Raw genomic sequence first — 21773 nt, 5'->3', positions numbered from 1 at the left:
GGTGAGCCAATCAGAAGAGAGGAGGCTCTGACTCTCTCTTCTGATTGGCTGACTGTTTTGTGATCAGAACATTTCAGGTAAGACACCCAGAGAAACCAAATCCTACAAGGCTCCTGATAGGCCAGACTTGGGGGCGTGGCAGAGGGCGGTGATTCTTTCCTTGTGAGTCCACTATGTTTATGCAATACTTAATCACTTTATCTTACACAATTCTGTAAGATGAAAAGAATGCAGATATACAGTATTAATTTAATGCAAATCAAATACATTTGAGGGAGCAATCAGATAAATCCAACACCACCCTGTTGCATCACCGCCTGTGCTTCGACTGCTAAAACTTCTCTCATCTTTTCCGCTCTCTGGTGCTCTGACACCACGCACATTCAAGCTGCTAACTGACACAGAAGCTTCCAGCAAGAAGTTGTTCATTTCTCAGCCTGTGATTAAATGGACAATATGAAGTTTTCACTGTGGGACATTACGCCGGTGACCTAAGAAAGCACAGCTACACTTATTCAAACGGAGGAGGATCTGTCAACGCTCGGATGTGCTGTTAATTAATTAATGATTGAGAGGAAATGGACGGGAGTTTAATCGCCTCTGCTCGTTGTAACTGAAGGAAAGTCCAAGTTTCCTGACTCAACAACGCTTTGCTTTTACAGTTACAGAAGTCTTGTGTTTAACTTGTTTATCCGTTATACTCTAATACAGAGCTCTGCCTACTCGCTCACAGAGGGAGAAGTGCCTCCAATCCATTCACGCTGACACTGTGCGGTTCGGCGTCCATTTTGTTTCCGTTTGAGAACAGATTCGGGGCTTTAGAAAAGACCGCTTGAGGAAAAAAAAAAACCCTAAACTGCGCGCATGTGTCATATAGCACTATACTGACTGTGTACAGGGATCATCAATAAAAATGTAATGTTTTCTCGCACAGCTGCGGGCGGAGAAACTCGGCTCTTTAGCTCCATAAACATGTGCAGATACGCCACAGCAGAAGTAATCATCACTTCAACGCTGACTTTGTGCCACATCTGGACATTTGTAGTGCAAAGGGTGCATGTAATGGTGTATATTAGTGGATGTGAATGTGTGTATGTGTGTGTGGACTGTAATGGATGTTTTAATCTCTGAGATAGAGGCTAGTGTGCACCGTATGCCTCCGGCGCAGACGTTTTTTAACACTGACAGACTCTCCGGAGGGGGAACCAGGAGATGATTTCTATGATTTGTACAGAGATGTTGGCATCAATAACAGCGATGCAGCATTATAAACACACACATGCACACACACACACACACACACACACACACACTGTAGTCTCAGACCTAACCTTAGCAGTAGGCACAGGGTAGTCTTGCTCACGATAGACAGAAAGATAGCACAGATTTAATTATGCAGCAATGACAGACAGACTCTGTGGAACACCTGCAGAATTCATGATAGGGTGGTAAAAGCTGATTGATAGAGAGAGACTGTCTCACTCAGAGCCGCTCTTTAGTTTACTGTATAATCAAATACTTCCAGCAAATGGCCCTGAGGTGCTAATCAGAAGTTTTCATTTTCTATAACAGGCCACCGCTGGAAACTTCTGCTGCTTTCGTCATGACCCGCGCGACCACGTGAGGTGTTCGTCCACGGACGCACACGCTAAAATGCAACGGGAATGTAAAAAATCCAAAGTGCATTTAGATAAGGCGAAATTAAATGGGGATTTAATTATAGTGACGAACAAAGGCTGCAGGGAAATTCAGCATATCAGCCTGCTGTGTGTGACACATTTCTGTGAGTGCATGCTACTGAACACCATTGACCCTGTGTTTGTTGTTCTGTGTTGAGAAATGTTGGTAATTGATTGCCTGCAGACAAAAATCAATGTGATTCTGGGTGCGTAGGCAAAAATAAATAAATAAAAAATAAATAAATAAACAAATACAATTCATTTGCATGTAAGTTCCCCAAAGGCTCGTGGAGGAATGAAATAAATAAAACAAGATTTAAAAGCAACATTTTTACACTAAAGATTAGCTGTGTTTTTTCTAAACAATGCATTCTGTAGAGACAGTAAACAATGATCAGTAATTCATGAGCCGGCGCTAATCGAGCAATTAGCAAAATAAGAGCCAAAGGACTACTTTTACATTTCTTTCCTATTATCTTTAGGTATAATGTGATTTTATTGTAGTCTTTTGAAATGTATTCTATTGTAGTTTTCTGTTCTTGGCAGAGGAGATAATCATCAACGTGCCAAATAACAGAATAATAATGACTCTGTTTGAATATAAACTGCTTCACAAAAGAGACTTAGCAGTCAGACAGGAGCTGACGCTGTTAGCAAGCTAACTACAACCATGACTTTGAATAGCATTAGCATTTTCCCAGCTGGTTAGTGTGTTAGTAGCTTCTCTTTTTCTCTAGTAATTTTATTTTACCAACAATGACTCAGAGCTAGAAAGGTGCATTTTGGCAATTAAATAAACTAAATAGATTCTCTTAAAGCTGCATTAAGATTTCAGCCTTCAGTTGCAAATGTAGTGAGGACTGACAGTTCACTTTAATCAATTAAGGCTCACAGATAAAAAAAAGCATGATTCCTGTCTGCGGGTTAGAGTTTATGTTCTGAGCTAAAGGAGGCGTTCAGAGTGTTTAACCTGACCCGCTCTAGTTGGACAAACTTACATCCATTATAGGGAATGTGAAGTTGACGTCAGGATCCTGCTGTCAGTCTGCACACAAACCTAAAGGATCGTCTTTTTATGCACCCGATACTAAACATATCTGCCAAAGTCCATTAATAGTGTGACTGATCAATTTTATATTTTGTTTGGTTTGATAATTGGACCAAAAAGAGAAGTGCCACTTTACCTTTATGACTGTGCTCTCTGTTTTTTTGGCTTGCAAATTATTAGATCTTACATCCAGACACTGCAAAACTTTTCTTAACTTTAAAACTAATGCAAAGTGAATGAACTTAGTCAAAAAAACTGACATTATTTACAATATCCAGGTATGTGAGTGGAGGTAGTGCATTAGGGTCTGTAATCCAGTCTCGGGCTGCCAGGTCATATGGATCTATGTTATATCATTATTAGTTTGCCCAATTATCGTTGCTTGGCATTGTGATTTTAATTTAATTTCTTCTTCCCTTCTCTTTCTCTTCCCCCTTCTCCATCTCTTCCCCTCCCTACCAAATTTGAACCAACCTGCAAAACCCAGAAAATCAATCCTAAAACCTAAACTGTGATTTCTCATTAAGTATGAAAAAGATTTCAAGAAGCTGAAGTGAACTGATAAAGTGCAGTGACCCGTTTAAAGTCTGAAGAAGAAGAAAAGGAAGGAGTTCAAAGAGCAGTAGGTTGGAACATTTCTCCCATTAACTTCCATAATAAGAAAGAATATGGAAGACATAAAAGTGAAAGGTAAAAGCAATAATGTCCAAAAAGAGCTAAACGTGAACATTTGAATCAAGTTTCAAGTTGAAATGAAGAGCCAATAAATGAAGGCGGAATAATTGAGACCTGAAATATAAATATTACTCCACTAGACCAAAATAATGTTCACTTTTAAATGCTCATTTACAATCAGTGCAGTATAGTAACACTAACTCTTTAAATGTGATTAAAGCATTACTAATTTTATGGCATTTACTGTAAGTGATCTAAATCCATGCAGAAGGTTGGACAGTTGCCATTCCCTTGATGTTCACGTAAGTTTGGGTAGTCAGGTTGTTTGTCTTTCGCAGAGCACTCAGCTTGAGGGTAATATAAGGAGGCAGGCCTAACACGCCGTCTTCACAAACTCCAGATATTTTAGATTACTTTCAAGCCTTGGTTAGCTCTGCTCTCCAAGCTTGATCTGAGTTATCTGAACCCTATGTGAACTGAAACTCAAGTGGAGCTCCTCAGGCAGGAATGCCCCGATGCTTTAAAGTCTATAAGCCTAATATTAAAGTTGGCAGGGCCTTTGGAGTGCTGCTCCATTCAGAAGTTTTTTACATCTATGACCTGTTGATCCATGTTAGACATGCATGTGACATGAGCAGCCGTAATTATCATTTTAAGGGTGGGGGCGGGGATTCACTGAGTTTCTGTACACTGGAATACTTGAGGGCTTTTTCTCTAGAGCTTGAGGCTGGGACACAATGCTGGGACATTTGATACACAAACAGGATTGTGAAAACTTTCTACAGCTGATAATATACACATTTGTTTAAAAAAAAAATCAAAAAAAAATCAAAAAATAAAGGTCCCATATTGTATAAAGGTAGATAAAACGAGCTGTCAGGACTTCCTGTATCTTTGTGATGTCACAATAAAGCAGTCACCACTGTCAGCTATGCCCCAAGCCCCGCCCACCTGGACCCAGCATCCAACCTTTGGTTACCTGAAATCTGCTATATTTTTACTCGATCACTCAGAAAACAGTCAGCCAATCAGAAGAGAGGCTCAGAGCCTCCTCTCTTCTGATTGGCTCACAGACCTGTTGTCACTAGAGCTCCAGAGAGAAGCCCGAGAGAGGAGATGTGAAACTACACTGAGATGGTTTTTGGTTCTTAAGAACACAGATATATCTTCTCATGGATCAACACAGGCGAAGTGTAAAATATGGACCTTTAACAAAATATTTTTGAAAGATTTCTCTGATCTGGTGCTTCTGTTTCTGAAGGAATAGTTTGAAATTTGGTGAAATCTACTCATTTGCTTTCTTGCTGAGAGAGAAGATGAGAAGTTCGATACCACTCCTATGTCTGAACAGTAAAAGACTTTTTTTTTTAAATGCCCAATAATCCACCTTGAATTTCCCTGTGACATTTCACCACACTTTAAGAATATCAGACAACTTTCTGCTTTGGCTCTGGATAATGTTTGAGAACAAGTGAGTGTTTACTTTTATGCTAATGGGAATAATAGGGACAGATCAGCCAAATCAGGCCAAGGACTGACGGTCAGCTGTTTCACGAACTGCTACTGTGAATTTCAATTATCTCTGATTCATGCAGTCTGGGTCCCCGAATTAGGATTTGATCCATCTTGTGTGTATAAATGTGTTTATGACGCATGGAGAGTCCCTTATGTATACAGTATAGTACACATGCTTTGCTTCATTGTAAATTTAAATCATGCCCTCAGAGGAAATGTACAATTCATTCAATAAAGCTTCTTGTCAAACCTTGTACATTAGATAGGTAACTTATATAATAACATTCTCCTAAGATAATGGCAGATGTGGATTTGACTGACATTCAAATTAACGCAGTGTTTTCCATGCCAGCCGCTCCGAGGAGCACATCTGGGAGAGATGTGATGACAAAGAGTGCTGAGTAGATGATGAATGACACCGCTAGCCAGCGCCGCGCTCCCAAACCACTGAACGATTGCTCGCTCACAGAACCTGTCAGCCTGATGCAAGTGGCCAGGTGGAGACGGGAATAGCCTACATACTGATTCATGTGCAGCTAAAAAACTACAGGGGGCTGATGAATTCAATGATAGATGCAAATACTAAGTGTGGAAATCGTGGTGTACTGTATATGTCTGTGATTTGTGATGATCTCTTCAGGGACGCTGCTAGATGACATCTAATTCTGGATGTTTGTTGGCTTCTTGCAACTCCACATAATGTTTTAAATCTGTGGTTTGTTTTCTTGGTGGGAACTGTATCTTTTACTGGTGTAAGTAATAAATAATAGAAGATGGTTTTTGAAACGACAAATATTAAATCCCACTCTTTTGAGACTTGCTGATATTTAACCACGACTGATTGAAGCTGATGTTGTGCGAGTTATACCGTCTTCCAAACGTCAGGTCATACAACCAGTCTTGAGTTACACACAGGGTGTATGAACATGTTTGAGCATCTTAACTAGACGACAGAAAAGAAAGAAAGTCATGATGGAAAGAGGAAAAACAGCAGCGGTCACCTCATGCATTTGCAGGTTGTTGTTAGTGGTCCTCATCTTGGCATCCAGGGCATTATGGGAATTAGCAGAGTAGTTTTTCAGACTGCGGCTCTCCTTCAGATGGGCCTGGAGCTTCTCTCTGCGCCTCCTGAACACAGAGAAAAAGAAGATGTTGTACAATTGGAGTTCACTTCAGGAAAGCATCAACTACCATCAGCTCAATTACTGTGAATCCTTTGTAGGTGTGCAGGTTTTCATTCCAGCCAATCAGTATGTAATTTCAGTGATTATGAAATCAAGACGTGTCTCTAACATTGATACGTATTAGGATAAAGCATCTGCCAAATGCCATTAACCTTCCTCAGTTGCAACATCCCTCCTTCAGCATCACATTAGGCTCTCAACTTCAGCTCTAGTAAAAACGTGTTTTAAATTCCTTCATGAACTGCAATCAGCATCGTGAAATTAGCAAATCCCGCCTGCAACTGATCTATAATTTTGCTCTTAATAAATCAAAACATGGGATTATTAATACGTTTGAAAAACACAGATGTCAGACAATATCAACCTTAAATTGTACACATGTACTATCCAGGGTCCAGTCATCCTTGATATTAGTTCAATATCAACTTAGACCAGTACAGAACATTAAAGAACATACACCCGTGAGCCACAACGTTATGACCACTCACAGATAAAACGAATAATGTTGATTATCTCATAACAACAGTGCAGGTCAAAGTCTGGGATATATTAGAGGGTAAGTGAACAGTTGATTTTAGTAGTCAAAGTGTTGGATGCGGGACAAAGGGGCAGATGTAAGACCTGAGCTGTGTTGGAACAGGTCCGGTCCGCAGCGGCTCAACCTCAAATCCTACAGAACTTAAAGGATCTGGTGTTGGGCGCCCCGGTAGCTCACAAAGTACTAAGGCTGAGTCCTCACCGCAGCGGCCCTGCATCGAGTCCCTCCCTCTCTCTCTCTCCCCTGACTTTCCTGTCCATCTCTAATGTCGCTATAGAAATAAAGCAGAATTGCTTAAACAAAAAAAAAAAGGATGTGGTGCTAACGTCTTAGTGCCAGATACCGCGGGGCATCTTCAGAGGACTTTACAGAGGTCACGCATATTAGACTTTGTCGTTATGTTTTGGCTCATCAGTGTACAGTGCATGAAAGCCAGCCAAAAACCAGGCCCAGACTATAAAGGAAAGACATAAATACTGTATAGAGAGTAGAAGTCCTCATCCGGCGGTCTATCTGCTCTAGTCACAAACTTAGTGGCTTCTCTGCTTCTTCAGCTATCGCCCCACTTCTTGAATCTACAGTGAGTCATGTCCTTGATGACATGTCAATCTTGCAGTCTCCTCTCGGACCACGGACTTAATATAGTGCGGCTGAGGAGAATTGCGTTCTCCCACTCTTCATGCCCAGGAGGACAGAGGAGAAGAAAGTGAGCTATTGACCAAAGGAGGTTTCTATCTATGCCTCTCCCTTCCTCCCTCAGCAGTGATAAAAAAGACTCCGAACAATCTAACCTCCAGTTTCTATGATGTACCTCGACTCCATTTAATAATTTCTGTTAAGATGTTTTGAGTCGAGACTCTTCATTTCTCAAATGTGCTTTTATTTAAATGGTTGACTCAGAATTATTTACTCCAAAGACACTGAAGGACTGAAGTCAATGACTGGCAAACTAATTAGTTTGACCCTAATCTTGCATGACTCATGACGAGAGGTCGAGAGATAATCATGTTCGAGGAAGTGAAATAATTAGACCTTGTAGAGAATAATGTTGTAATCTGATTTCCCCCCAATCTCCTGAAAAGAGCTCTTCTGCTTTATTTTGCTCAGTACATTAGGTGCACGTAATTATTACAAATCAAGTTACCCAACCTTGTGCGTTTACACTGACTTGAATGAAAAGGCGCTATGAAGCTGCAGCGTCACGACTTGATGCTACGCTCATTATCAGACACAGCCGGTGCAAGTCTTTGCAGTTCCTGTCTGGGAGACTCTGCTGAATCACGGCGATGTAATGAAGTGTTTACAAACAGCCTCACAGTCAGCTCCGATCCTCTCCACCTCTGTAGCACTTAAATGATACTTTCTTAGAGGAGGGCTGTGACATTTGGTACCCACCACTTTTGGAAAAGTGTTTACTTAATATGAAAGATCCATTATCTCGTCTAATACCTCGGCACAGTCTGGTTGTTTATTTGACGCTTTAGCATGCAAAACTGTATGTTTGCTCTCTGTGATAGAAGCATATGCTTTTGCTGCAAAAGAAAAATCTTAATGTTTGCCGAGAGATGTGTCATCTATCATCTTGCATCACCCACTGTTTGTACCACACAGAAAGCTTTGCTTCATTATCTAGAAACCCACTGTCCCAACTCATTCAGTTCATGTAACAAAGACGTCAACCCCAGGGCCTAGCTTCACTCAAATAAGATCGCACCTGTTTGAACGGTGTCCTGTGGCTGCAGCTCAGACTAAAAATGTGTAAAAAGAGACGTTTCTATTGGCAGAAAGCTCAATCTCACAGGTCGAGTTGCTCCAAAATTAGTCACCTACTCATTTGATACCCCTGCTTAATTAGAGTTAATTACGCTACTTATCATACTCATCACTAGGTCTTTCAATTAATTTTTTTGGGGGGTATTTTATGCCTGTGTTTGATAGCGCAAGTAGAGAGATAGGGGAGGGAGAGATGCCACGGGGGGCGCCCCTTGTTAAGGTCTTACAAAAGGGTCTTTTCTTGTGATTAGAAATTAAGCAGCCCAGTATGCATGTAATTATATCCACATTGCACCTTTCAGTTTACATCATCATGTTCATTGGCAGCAGAGGAAGCAGAGTGTCCTTTATGTAGTGAGGCAGATCATGAGGATGTGCAGGTCGGGGCAGTGGATGGATGAGTGTGTTCACCTCCGCTGGCAGACCGCTGCTTAACCCGTCAGTGTTTTTATGAATCATAACCACGATGTTTCTCTGACCTTAAGTGTTTTAGTTGCCGACCTCTAACTATACCTCAACTATAATTTATTTGCAATTACCAAAATCTCACCTAAACTCTAACTTACATACAAGGTTATCGCAGAAAGGCTGAATGAAAAAATAAAAGTGTTTGGAAGTTGATGTAATTTGGAGTTTTACAGAACTGTTAAATAATTCTGTTTGGCAACAGTGCTGAAATTAAAATCACTCAATAGTCTGTTGATGTTCAGTGTGATGCCTTTTCTCCATATTATCAAAGTGATGCCTGCATGAACTGCATCCATTGTCTCAGAACCTGCACGGACTAAAAATCTAAATGACTGGTTATGAGGAATCTGCAGCATGAACTTATGAATTTAAGGAAATCCAATCAGATCTGTCTGTTAACTAGAGTCTTTATATTTGATATTGGATGATTTTCTGAAGCGTTTGAAGCCGGGTGTTGCTCAGCCATGTCTGTCACCTTCACTTGCTTGTGTAAAAGGTTTTTAGCCTCGTGAGCGACTTGAACAGTCAAAACTCTTTAAATGCCTTGCCTGTGTATTTAGGATCATTGTCTTCAAGAGGGGCCTTATGTATAAAAACAGATATGAGTCACCAAACATGGATTTGAACACCCTTAAAAACAACTGAAGCTTTAAGTCAGCACTTTAATTATCAATTCACAGTGCGCCACACGTTGCCCTTTAAAGAGAAACGGCGACAGCATGAACTGACAAATTGTTTGTGTGCCATTTAGCTACATTTTAATTTGGCTCCTTTTTTTTTTCTCAGTGTGGGAAAAACCTTCGACTTCATCTTCATTCAGGTCACTGTGATGAACAGTCTGCATGAACACTTCCCTCCCGATCTGTATGCAGCTTCTCCATTGAACAAGCCAGTCCCCCCCCGACTCAATTATGGATTCATTGAAAGCGCCTGTCCATCATGCCTTGATCCGATTATCTTGTTGTCAGGCTGCTCACTCACTCACATCATTATATTACAGAGGGAAGCCTATGGAATTACAGTGCCATCTATCACAGCCCACTGCACGGTCCATATACTCTGAATGACAGGCTGCCGTTACATACCGGATGTTTGAGCCATCCTGTTGAGAATATAGGATCTCTGCAGGCAACCTATGCAAAGTTCTTACAGCCAGGGCTGGATGTAGACCGTTCATACGCCTGTTAATGAGCACACACAGAATGCACTACAGCGATATGCAGATAGCGAGAGAGAAGGACAGAAAGGAGAGCGAGTGTAGGAGACATATGAAGTGACCTTTTGGGATATAATGGCCTATGAATATGTGTGTGCACAAAATGAGATTTACAAATTGCTGCAAATACCCAGTCTGGGATTTCTTTTCAGGATGCTCGATGCCTCAACATGTTCCACCGGCCTTCACTAAATTAAAAAAAAAAAAAAAAGTCTCCTTGGGCATTTTGTCTGCCCACGCCCAACTATCACTAAATACTGTAACGTTTTGCTTACTTTAGGACCCCTGGCAGTATTATTATAAATATTATCGTCAAAGAAAGTTTGAAAATCATTTGGGGGGAAACTTTCCAGTTCAAATGGAAGCAAGGAAACGGACGGTTGGGATGAAATTACATGTCACTGCAGCTAATTTACCTGTCAATATATTCATGGGAAAATGTTGTATGTCACATCGGAGCATGGTTGGAAAAATGGAATCCATCTGACAGTTAGGTAAAACATCCAATTTTACAGTCCTTGAACTTTGTGTGTGTCTGTCTATTATGCTGCTGTTGTGTTGAATTTTGTTTCCATACTGATTTGTGTTCCTCCTTGCCTTGACCTGAAGCCGACCTCAGCCCTAACCCTAACCGGTGACCTCTGTGACGCGTTAGTCATAACCTCACCTGAACTCTAACCCCGACCATGGAGCCATGGAGGGCAGCGCCGCAAACATTTTTCAAGCGTAAAACAGACTCTGACCTAAGACAGCAAAACTCTGAAACACGTTATTTTATTCATGCGATGATATAATTGTATTGTGTATAGACCCAATGTTGTTTTATTTTATAACTTATACTTAGTGTAGAACTTATAGTCATTAGTATGACTTAGTAGCAGTAAATAAATCAAAAGGATAGTTTCTTGCAACCTGGGTCTTATTTTCAAAGTTTAATCCATCATTGTTATTGGTTATGATTGGTAATTGGGAACATGGTCACATAGGTCAAATCGTGTAGCAGTTACACCTGGTCAGACATTTAGAACCAATTTAGGAACCAATAGTTTAGCCAAATGATCTAATCTGGCTCAGAGCCTCCTCTCTTCTGATTGGCTCGCCGACCTGTTGTTGCTAGAGCTCCAAAGAGAAGCCTGAGAGAGGAGATGTGAAACTACACTGAGATGGTTTTTGGTTCCTATAATCACAAATATATTTTCTTATGGATCAACACTTCAAATAAAACACAGGAAAAGTGTAAAATATGGGACCTTTAAAACTGATGTGACTGACTGCTTTTCTTGTATATATTTCCATTAGTTAAGTTCCATTAATTAACTTGGTGAATTGCAGGTTGATTGGAACTGAAATTATCCTTCAAATAATTACGTCCTGAAACTGTTAAATTCACGAGACTCACAGAAAAACTGGGATTTTGATGTATAGGTGTATTTTTGTGTGTTTATCGTCTCACTTGTTGCGGCAGTAGAGGGCCATGCACAGGGTTCCCAGGAGGCTGATCGCCATGGCGATGGACGTGATTGACAGCACCTGTCTCTTGTACACCTCTTTGCTCTCTGTGGGGGAAACAAAAACAGAGGAAGGAGCCACATTAATATTTGAACAACACCCTCTTGGGAAATAAAGTCATAGATCATGTACATGTCTGTCAGCATGTGTGTGTCAGAGACACGGAGGAAAGGGAAAGAGAGGGAGGATTAGGAAGATGCGGGTTTTAGTGCATCTGTGTGAGTGTGTATGTGTGCGCAAGTCTGCTGAGATCCCACAGTCAATATTCACAGACACAGAGTTAATACTAAATTAATACTATACAGAGATCTCGCCATAACACAGAATTAAACATGGTTTTGAGATTTGTACTTACCCACTTTTAATTTCTAACATCGTTGTTTACAGCACCCAAACAGCCATTTTAAATAATCAAACAACCAGTTGCGGTGCAACAGCTCTCAGGGGTTTTTCTCTAGTATCTGCCTTGCAGATTCTTTCCTCTATAAATGTAATTACTGTTGTGATAGATAAACCAAATAAAACTGAAATAAAATAACATCTGAAAACCCATTTACAATACACAAACAACTATTTACAATTCTCCAGCAACACCTGCTATTCTTCGTTACCACCACAGCCTCTCAGCTCATTTTATCAGCTCTACCACGTCGAGTAATGGTCCGCTAAACACTGACTGCCTTTGAAATAGATGCCACATGTAATGGAGCTTGAATACATGGAGACAAGAAGAGTTATGGCGCGGACGGACGTCATTAGTGGAGAAAAATGGAAGCTGTCTTGTTTGCTACAAGTAAATCATAGTTGCCTTCAGATGCATTAATAGGCGATCAATCATGTTTTATTTAGCAAGGCTCAGACCTTGGAAAAGCATGAAGATGACACAAGGTGTTGGGCTTTTACATTGAGGTGATTGAAACAAATTCTTATTGTGGATGGGTCTGAATAGCCACTTTAGTGCAAAAAAAAAAAAAAAAAAAAAAAAAAAAAAAAAAAAGGATAGAGGTGTTAACCACTGCTCAGAAAATCACTGCACAGCACAGCCACAACAGCTACTCAGCTACAGACCAACGCAGGTATTGCTCAAGGGCATCCTGACAGCAGTCGATGAGGGAGAGTGTTACTAATTCACCAACACATCAAGATTTTCAGGCCTACAGGGGGAATTCAAAGCAGGGCTCTCTTAGCACGATCTTACTGCTGTAGCTGCATAGACTAATGATGCCCACACAGATATTGCATAACCGATCATGCATGCAGCATGTCATACATAATCCCTGAAACCGCAGATGTCACAGAGTCTATTGGTGTATTTGTTGGTGCATCTCTTTCTCTCTTCTTCGTCCCTACTTCTCTCCCTCCATCTATGTCTAAGTTGTGTTTGGGGCCAGCGTTGTTTTGATGCCGTTAATCAGCCTGAGTCATCACATTGGCTCGTCAGCTATAAATATATCATTAGAGGGAGCTGGGGGTTGTCCTACGAGAGCACACACTTGAGGTCGGCTGCAGGGGAGGCAGAGAGACGGACAGACGGAGCGGGAGAGGAAGAGAGAGGGATGGGCAGATATGAAAAATAAAAAAATAAAAAAAAGAGAGGATGAGGAGGAATGAGATAAGGAGGAGCAGCAGGGAGGCGGGATGTTGTAGGGATGCAGTGATCCCTCTTTGTCTCTCCTGTTGCAGATTCCGATACTCAGCTTGATGGTACTGGCTGATAGTGACGACTGACACAGTGTTTTTGCATCTTCCTTGATTCATTCATTTAACGTCTTTATACTTCATTGAGAAACTGATCACTCCTTAAAGCAGAACCCCAGCGAGTTAATATTCCACCTTCATATTCACACACGAAATACAATTCATAAAAAGAAAATCCTAATTGTTAGTCATGGTCAAATTCCCATAATGCAACCAATAGTACCTCTTCTTCCTGGTAAGTACCTGTGTCTTTAAAACCTCACGCCTCCAGTGTTGTAGTCTCCAAGCTCCGGCTGAGATAACCCTAACCCACCTGGGTTAATTCGTTACACTTAGAGAGCCACACATGCCACAGTACACAGCCGTTTAGAGCCGAGGTCTTAGAAACAGTCATTTGACAGAATAATCTTAATTTAAGGTCCAGTAATTAGCTCTGGACAGCATCTCTCAGTCTTCAGCAGCACATAACACAGGTAACGTGTTTTCTATCAACTATTTATCACCTGTAAGTGACAAGTGACTGAACTTGAATAGGTCACGAGTACTGAGTGAACATTTTCGTGCCTAACCTCATCCAGCCTTAAACATAATGTGTTAGATCACAAAATGCTTTTACTTTTTTTCAAACAGGAGCCAATGGGAGCATCAGTAATTATAATGATGAATTCTCTTATAGACTTGTATCAGTGGTGCTCTAATGTAAGGAGGGAGATGATGGAAAAAAATATTTGAAGGAGAGGAGCGGAAAGTTTAGAAAGAAAGTTTTGATAGAAAGTGCGATGTTCATTTGTGCCACAAAAGAGAGAAAAAAAAACGATTTCACAGGAGTGTTATTGTGGTTGGCTGAGGTGGAAATGATGCCACTTTGACACAGTGACAAAAGGTAATAGAAACAGATTCTTTTTAAATATAAGATGTTGTCGGGGGATTTAGATGAAGACAGGAACAAGAGATGAGAAAAAAAGACATGAAAATTCTAACTTTGTGAGTCTTGATGTCGCCCTGCCTGCCACATACACTCACTGAGCACTTTATTAGGAACACCGTACTGACATCGGGTAGGGCCTTTGAGATTCTGCTCCATGTTGACATGAACAGCATCACATCACTTCTGCCCCCCCCCCCCCCCCCCCGTCCTCGTTTGGACACACCTACTGCATGCACAGACACACGTGAATAAATCATACGGCTCTCTCTCTCTCTCTCTCGAGAGAGAGAAGGAAAGCATGTTCATGTTCCATCTGAGGGGGCCGTGAGGTCACGTCTTCCATTTACTTCCACGTCTAACCTCCAGTTCTGCGCTGCACAGCCCCGCTGGTCGCTTATTTACAGCAACATTAGTATAAAATATGAATCATATTTTTCTGTAAAGGTGGCAGTAGCAGCAGCAGCAGCAGCAGCAGCAGTATAGAAGTGCTACTGTGACCTTTTTGTACTTGTGTAATCTTATACACTCAGAATGTGTTTACAGCAGCCATGTTTCTATACAGGTGAGTTGGGGCAGAAAGAGAAATCAATGTGATGGAATAAGTGATGAAATGCCCTTGAAGCAGCCTTATAAATAAAGACTAAAGCCTCTGGACTTTATTGCCTTTAGTGTGCTATTTATGACTCATACTGCTTGACATAATACCCAAACACATAAAAAATATTACTCGCTTAAGTGCTGATACACCACATCTCTGAGTAGCTCTATATCACATATCACTGATAAAAAGAAAAGTTCTGACAAGAGACCTCCAATCATCCAAACGTCAAACAACATTAAAGGTCTAGTCCAACAGAGTTTCCAAGTGGCATCTTGCAGATACTGTTGGTTTTTATTTGTTCTGTCTGCAAGAGAACGAACACCAGCCCCAATTTCTGTGAATGGAAATTTGAGTATCCAGGTTACTCAGTATAATGGGATGCGCACACAGATGCTCACACGCAGACATTAACAGGGGTGAGTTAAGTCTGCAGACGGGCTGGGGTGGCATTTTGACTGCTTGTCTCTCAGGTATGCTGACTCTGGGCCCCGGTGAGAGGGCGCAAGTCTGCACTTGGCAGCGCCCCAGCACAGCTGTGTTGATCATTATCAGCTTTCTCTGCGGGAGAATGTGTGAATCTCAACCTTCAGCTTTAACATTTGGGCTCATATTCTGACATAATTGTTCTATAAATACATATGCATATATAAATATATCATACTGGGCAACACTCTGCAAAACCATTATTGTTCTATGTGCCAGGTTTGTCATTCAAGGATTTTTATCTAATGATTTAGACATATGGGTGAGTCAGACTGCTGCATTATCAAGGTCTGCTGCAGATATTAAGTTAAGGTTCATTAAATTGTCTTGCATTTGTACAACTGAACAATTGTACCAATGCATTAAACAGTGGCGTCTACTTTCAGGACCGTGAGGTTGAATGTTTAGTGGCAGCACGTTGGAATTGGCTCAACATAGCAGCATGAATTTGATTGAATGACAGTAAGGGACTAACAAGGTCAGTTTTCGCTGACTCCTTCGCAAACAAACTCTAACTAGCACGTAAGCCACGGATAGTTTGAATCTTAATCGCAGCTAAGCATATTTTCAAATCAATAAGGTTTCAAGTTCTGTTCGGATTCGCAGCCTCCAGACGGATCAGATGTCATCAACCTGAGGCACAGCTCACTGCTGCATGAAAATAACTCCCTCAGAAAACCACTGAGTCAGATATCATGTTTTAAATACATCTCTCTTGCAACTTCAGATCTGCAGATGGGCTCATTTTGGCTTTTCATGTCTGATGTTCATTTCCATGAGATGAAGGACTGATAATAAAGTCTAAAAGTCATCAATCATCCAGTAATTATTATGGTGAAGTATACCCATAAATGTAAAGGCAGCACACGATGCCATGATACAATAAGCTTTCATGACAGATTCTCATTAGTACCCTGCAGCTTTTGAGGCCACCCAGCAAAAGAGACTGAAGTAAAATAAAAAAAATAACGATCCAGGGTTTTCTGTCAGACAGAATATTTTATATCACATTATGCAGGTCTACTATGTGTAATTTGATGTTATTTACTGAATCCTATTAATGCAAAGTGTTCGTGTTTGTCTTACACTCAATATTGATTTTTTTATCAAGCTTTCTTTTTTCCTCTATTGTACCATGTCCTGTGTGCTGAACTGCAATTACACTACAGTGAGTTTCAGATTAGCTTAAGTGTAAGGACAGCTTCATGAATCTCACTATTTACAACCCCCTCCCCCCAAACAGACTGTGCCACACCAGGGTACATACAGTTCACCGTATGAACCAGTGTGGACTCTGGCACCACTACTAGCTATATGCTTTTTCTATAACACCTCCCTCTCTGCACCAAAAGGCAGCTAAGATCGACAGGAAGGGATGAATGTGAGGGATGACATAACAAGTGCGAGGAGCAGATCACAGGGACGGGATTCTCCAGCGACTGCCTCGCCAGCCCTGAGCATTAGACTCTTCATGTGTGGAGCGCAGACTGCTGAGGGAGGAGGAAAAAAAACAAAAAAAAACAACCTTTATTTATGCAGGTCTGCTGTGCTGGAGTAAGCATGCTCTCTTGGCTGGTCACGGTCCTTTCCGCCATTACTCAGATGGCTTTATTCACTCATTTACATACTGAATATATTTCGGTGACTGGAGCCATTGTTTTTGCTGGTAATTTTCTTTTTGCATATTCTCTCTTGCCTCATAGAAAAGATGTTATCCGCACCTTCATTTCCTTCTCAGACTATAATAACTGGTTATATGTTGGTATTAGCCCATCTCCTGTGTCCTACCTGCAGCTTGGTCACAGCGCTGCTGTTCGGTGGCGCCAGAAAGAGAGACCACATCGCCCCTGTGCTGGCTTGTCTTTACAGTTTGACCAAATCACACCTCAGACCTTTTAGCCTCTTGAATCTCCTCCAGGTTTCTGGTCATCTGAGGATAACTGAACTACAGCTGCTGGCTGCTCTGCAGTCTAGGAGGAAAAACCTTTGCTGTAATGGCCACTAAACTGTGAAACCACCTCCCTCTTACTATAATAACAGGACTGCCGTGATAATAGAAGCATCAAAGGCTATTATCTTTTCTTCTTCAGTTTTCAGACATGCAGAGTTGCCTTTTTATGTCACAGTTTGACTCTTGTTTGACCGTGCCATGAATGTTGCACAGCGCTGCGGTCGACCTGTGCTGTATTGTCTTTTATGTTCTTTATAAATAAGGCAACTTGACTTTTTTTTTTTTTTTTCAAAGGTGAGGACTGTTCTTGAGAGATGATGGAGCTGTGGCAATATTCTTAAAAATCTCTTGTTCCGGTTCTGGCTTGCAAAGCTATCGTCATGGAAATCGAAGCCCAATGAAGGTCAGAGAATCTTTTTCATCAACAGTAACCCAGTGAAAAAGTTAATCACTCTGATTTTATCATGTCAAAAAAAAAAACTACCATATTCGTTATTCTACACTGTATGTTTCTGACAGTGATAACACCAATTTATTTGTAAGAACAAAGCTGCATCTACAGGAATTCAAAGTGCATTCATAGGAAATGTTAGAGAAATTCAAAATTGGAGAGGCCTTTTGATTGAAAGGAAGATCTCTGGGAAGACACCGGAGTGATTGCTGCCTCCAACTCTGTCTTCCCTCTCTCCTGTTATTCACCTCAGGCCTAATATCTTGCATTCACGATGCATGTCACTCCCTAAGTTGTCAAAGTTAAACTGAGTGAGAAGAAAACTTTTTTTTCTTTCACCTCGCACATTTAAAAGACAACTGAATCACATGAATGTCACTGACTCCTACGACTACCACCAACATATACTGCATGTAAACAAACACAGGCACAAATGTGTCCAGCTAGCTTCATTCAGCTCTGCCCTGGTTTCTCCGAACTGCCTCCTTTCTGCACCAAAAACACCTTAAACCCTCTGGACAGAAACTGAAAATCAACACGACTTAAAATCCATTCGGCCCCAAAAATAGCCGCCTGTAACACTTTTGCTCCAACATTGATTTACAACCAGGTGTAACATCTTCCAGTCAGAGCTCAGTGATCTCTGATAGAAAGGAAATATTGATGCCCACATGACTGACTGACTGACTGAATAGATACAGGGAACTTTTCTCCCCTTTTTTGCCAAGCAGTATAAAACATGTATAAAGAAGAAGTCAGGAAGTCAGAATCCAAGAACTCTTGAATATATTCTCTGTTTTATAAAACTTGGGCGGGTGATGTCCTGGGTGGAGAGAGCTCAACCTTCAGACACTTCTAATTTTAATCTCAGAAATTGACTCTGTTGGAGGGGGGTGGTTCCTCTATAATTATGCATAGGGCTATGGGTTGTCAGTGGAAATAACTACCATGGGATTAGACTGAGTATTTTGTTTGAACCCAATATCAGAATCGTGTTTGCACACACAGTATGTCTAGGTATCTATTAGGAAAACCTGCAAGTGTTCTGCCATAACGTCTACTTTAATGTTCAGTTTTTGTTGACACTGTCACAGAGTTGTTAATTAAATTACATATTTTTGCATTGAGGTCATAGTTATTGGTGGAGGCGCAACTAATATTCTGCTGCCAAAAAAAACAAGACACAAGAAACACCTCTCAATATATGAAATCCTGCACAACACCAAATTTAACTGAGACCTCAATAATAGACATAATTGAATTTATGCATTTCAGACAATGTCACCAAACTAACTTGGTGGTTACTAACCTGTCTTGATCTTGGCAGTTAACATTTATATTACCATCAGCAATGGCAAAAATTATTAAAATAAGTTTTTAATAAACCAGAATTATCCTTTAATTTAGTTTAGAAAAAAAAGTCACATTTGCATTGGTCGATTGACATCAGCTGCTTCACCGTCAGTGGCTCATTCAGCTGATTGGCTACTGACCTCAACCTCCTCCTCAACTCTTCAGCTTGTGTTATTGTTGATTTGACTAAGAGCTGATGTTCATGTTATGAGATTATTTATCTCAGCAGAATCATTGCTGCAGCTTCGGTGGCTCCCTTGAAGAGAAGAGCTAAAGCTAACCTGCGTAACCATTTGTTATAAATGGTCATTTCACTGACGCAAGTGTCTCTGATGGAGATTATATGTGTGTGTGGATGACAAGGTTCCTCCCAGTAATGATATGACATCAGCTGCGATTAACAGAGATGGGAAGCCCCGACAATGCAACATGTTCAAACCCCACATTATTGAGCTTTATTTAAACCTAAATTACAGGCCTTCAGAGTGAAGGCTTGTGTTTTTTCACAAGTAGCCCACACTGTACAGTATATATTTACTTAATTGTATTAATAACAACAATCTGTTATAGAAGAGTTTTAGTGGATCGGTGTCTGATTCTTATACTTTTTTTTTTTTTTTCTCAGGAGAGTGTGGGAGGTGCTTATCCATCTGTGTCGTGCTTAACACAACGCCGGGAAAGACATTGGCAGGACTAGAGACATTAGCTAGGCAAAGAAAATGTGGCAGCCTGAACAATGTTGCAGAGGCATAAAAACCTCTCACTGAATATAAATGGGAAAACCTGCGAGATAGCTGCGTGGAAAAGATCATCTGTCACTGCCAAGTTTGTATAGTCTCAGCAAGTTTCCTGAAGAAAGCTTTTGTTCGTTTGACTGCAAATGCAGCAGTGGTCGGGCAGAAAAAGAAGCATGGCACTGCTTGTTCCTGTGAAATTTTACTTTGTGAATGTTGAAGTAGAAATGTCAAACGATGGGGGGGTGGGGGGGCATTTTCCTAGATGATCCATTGCTTTTCCAACCTGTCCATGTGGAAAGGGCCCAAATTACACCGACTGAGAGAGTGAGGGGCACTGGTTGACAACAAGCTTCCATGTCGTTAACTAGTGCTCCTCAGCTGTGATACCTGACACGGCGCCTGCGAGCAGAGCCAAAAACAGGGGGGAGAGGGGCTTGGCAACGGCGAGGAGGAACCGCTGGCATCCGCCCTGCACAGCCCTCGCAGGCATGTGCGCGGGAAACGCACAAACATCCGACACACAATCATTGGAAGAATCTCATCCAACGCACATAAGGAGAAACTAAGGACTTCGGGAACACACTTTTGAACATGTGCCACGCAACGTGCACACATACACACACGCACTAATGAGGAGTGCATTTGGAAACAGTGCCAACATCATAAAAACTCCCTCACTGTACCCTGCCTGCCTCTCTGTTCTCACTGTTTCCAAGGAGACTGCAGCACATTGGTATTCTGAGGGGACACTTCATAAGCAATTGTGAAAGAAAGAGAGAGAGAGCAAGAGAAAGAAAGAAAGAAAGAAAGAAGAAAGATAGATAGCACAGAAAGCAAAGAAATATAAATACATATGTGTAGAGAGAGTAGTGAGATAAAGACAATAGCTAATATTTAAAAGAAATAGAGTACAGCATGTGCAGTGAGAGAGATAGTTGTGAATATGTGAATGTATTCATGTAGACGGCATTTACATTCACCACAGCTTTGTTGTTCCCATTACAAATGATATAATGAAGCCATATGTGATTAAACATGTCCACGTTTGTCATTTGCCGGGTGTCATGAACGATGCATGCACTGTACGCAGGGCTAAGCAGTCACACAGCACGGCGCTGCAGCCAGCATGAAGCCCTGTGATGTTCACAGTCGTGACTCATACGGATGCAAGACGAGAAAAGCTTTCCTTACCCATAAACTCGATGCCCAAGTGATCTGTTGTTCCAGGCAGCAGGGAGGGGAGGGGGGGGCGAGGGGAGGAGGAAGGAGAGAGAGAGAGAGAGAGAGATAAAATACAGTTATCATTAAGAACAGTGTGCGTTAGCATTGTGTCACAGCGCGTAGCAAGATCATCACTGACTTGTTGTTCTCTCATGTGAGCTGCTGTATCGCTGCTTTATCCGCTGTCACATGGAGTCAGAAGGTACGTTCCAGTGATGTCACCAGAACTGTCACACACGTAATGCCGTGTTTGGGAGGACCCTCCCTCGCCCTCTTACCTCGACATTAGACCTAACCTCAAAGGCCCTGAGCGCACTGATGTCTCAATCAGCTCCTCACTGCGAATGAGCTGCTTCACATGAGAGAAGTCGACGTCTCCTGCTCTCACACACAAGAACTCGAGAACAGGAAACATCTGAATCCAAATCTCACGACCGCTGAGGTTTGCTTCCTTGCGTCTCCAGGCTGTTGTTAGTCACACCTGATCAAACCACACCCACCGCACATTAGCAGCGATTTTAAGTGATAAACTCTCAAAAACATTTTATATATATATATATATCTTTTTTAAGCTTAAAAATGTGATGTTATAGAAAAATACATGTCGGTACTTCAGTACTCCACTGATGTACCATTGCATTTCTAGAAACACTGTTGAACTCAAACAGAGAGGTGTACGAGTACACACACAAACATAATCAGATAAAAAGCTGAGCAAACAACACACTGGCCTGTGTAACCCTGA

The 21773-nt window shown here is 41.3% G+C and overlaps 1 protein-coding gene across 1 annotated transcript in view; it reads right to left on the bottom strand.

Annotated features, from left to right (window-relative positions):
• The window catches only part of LOC111223897 (pro-neuregulin-3, membrane-bound isoform-like), a 333890-nt gene that overhangs the window by 13127 nt on the left and 298990 nt on the right, over nucleotides 1-21773 (bottom strand). The window contains exons 4-6 of the mRNA XM_022748194.1: nucleotides 20999-21022; nucleotides 11550-11652; nucleotides 5919-6045 (exon numbers count right to left, since the gene is read on the bottom strand). Coding sequence (XP_022603915.1) covers nucleotides 5919-6045; nucleotides 11550-11652; nucleotides 20999-21022 — 254 coding nt within the window. The remainder of the gene's footprint in view (nucleotides 1-5918; nucleotides 6046-11549; nucleotides 11653-20998; nucleotides 21023-21773) is intronic.

Source organism: Seriola dumerili, unplaced genomic scaffold (genome assembly GCF_002260705.1).
Source record: "Seriola dumerili isolate Sdu_G_001 unplaced genomic scaffold, Sdu_1.0 BDQW01000120.1, whole genome shotgun sequence".
In the NCBI taxonomy this organism is placed as follows: Eukaryota; Metazoa; Chordata; class Actinopteri; order Carangiformes; family Carangidae; genus Seriola; species Seriola dumerili.
This window is presented reverse-complemented; position numbering and strand designations above follow the sequence as displayed.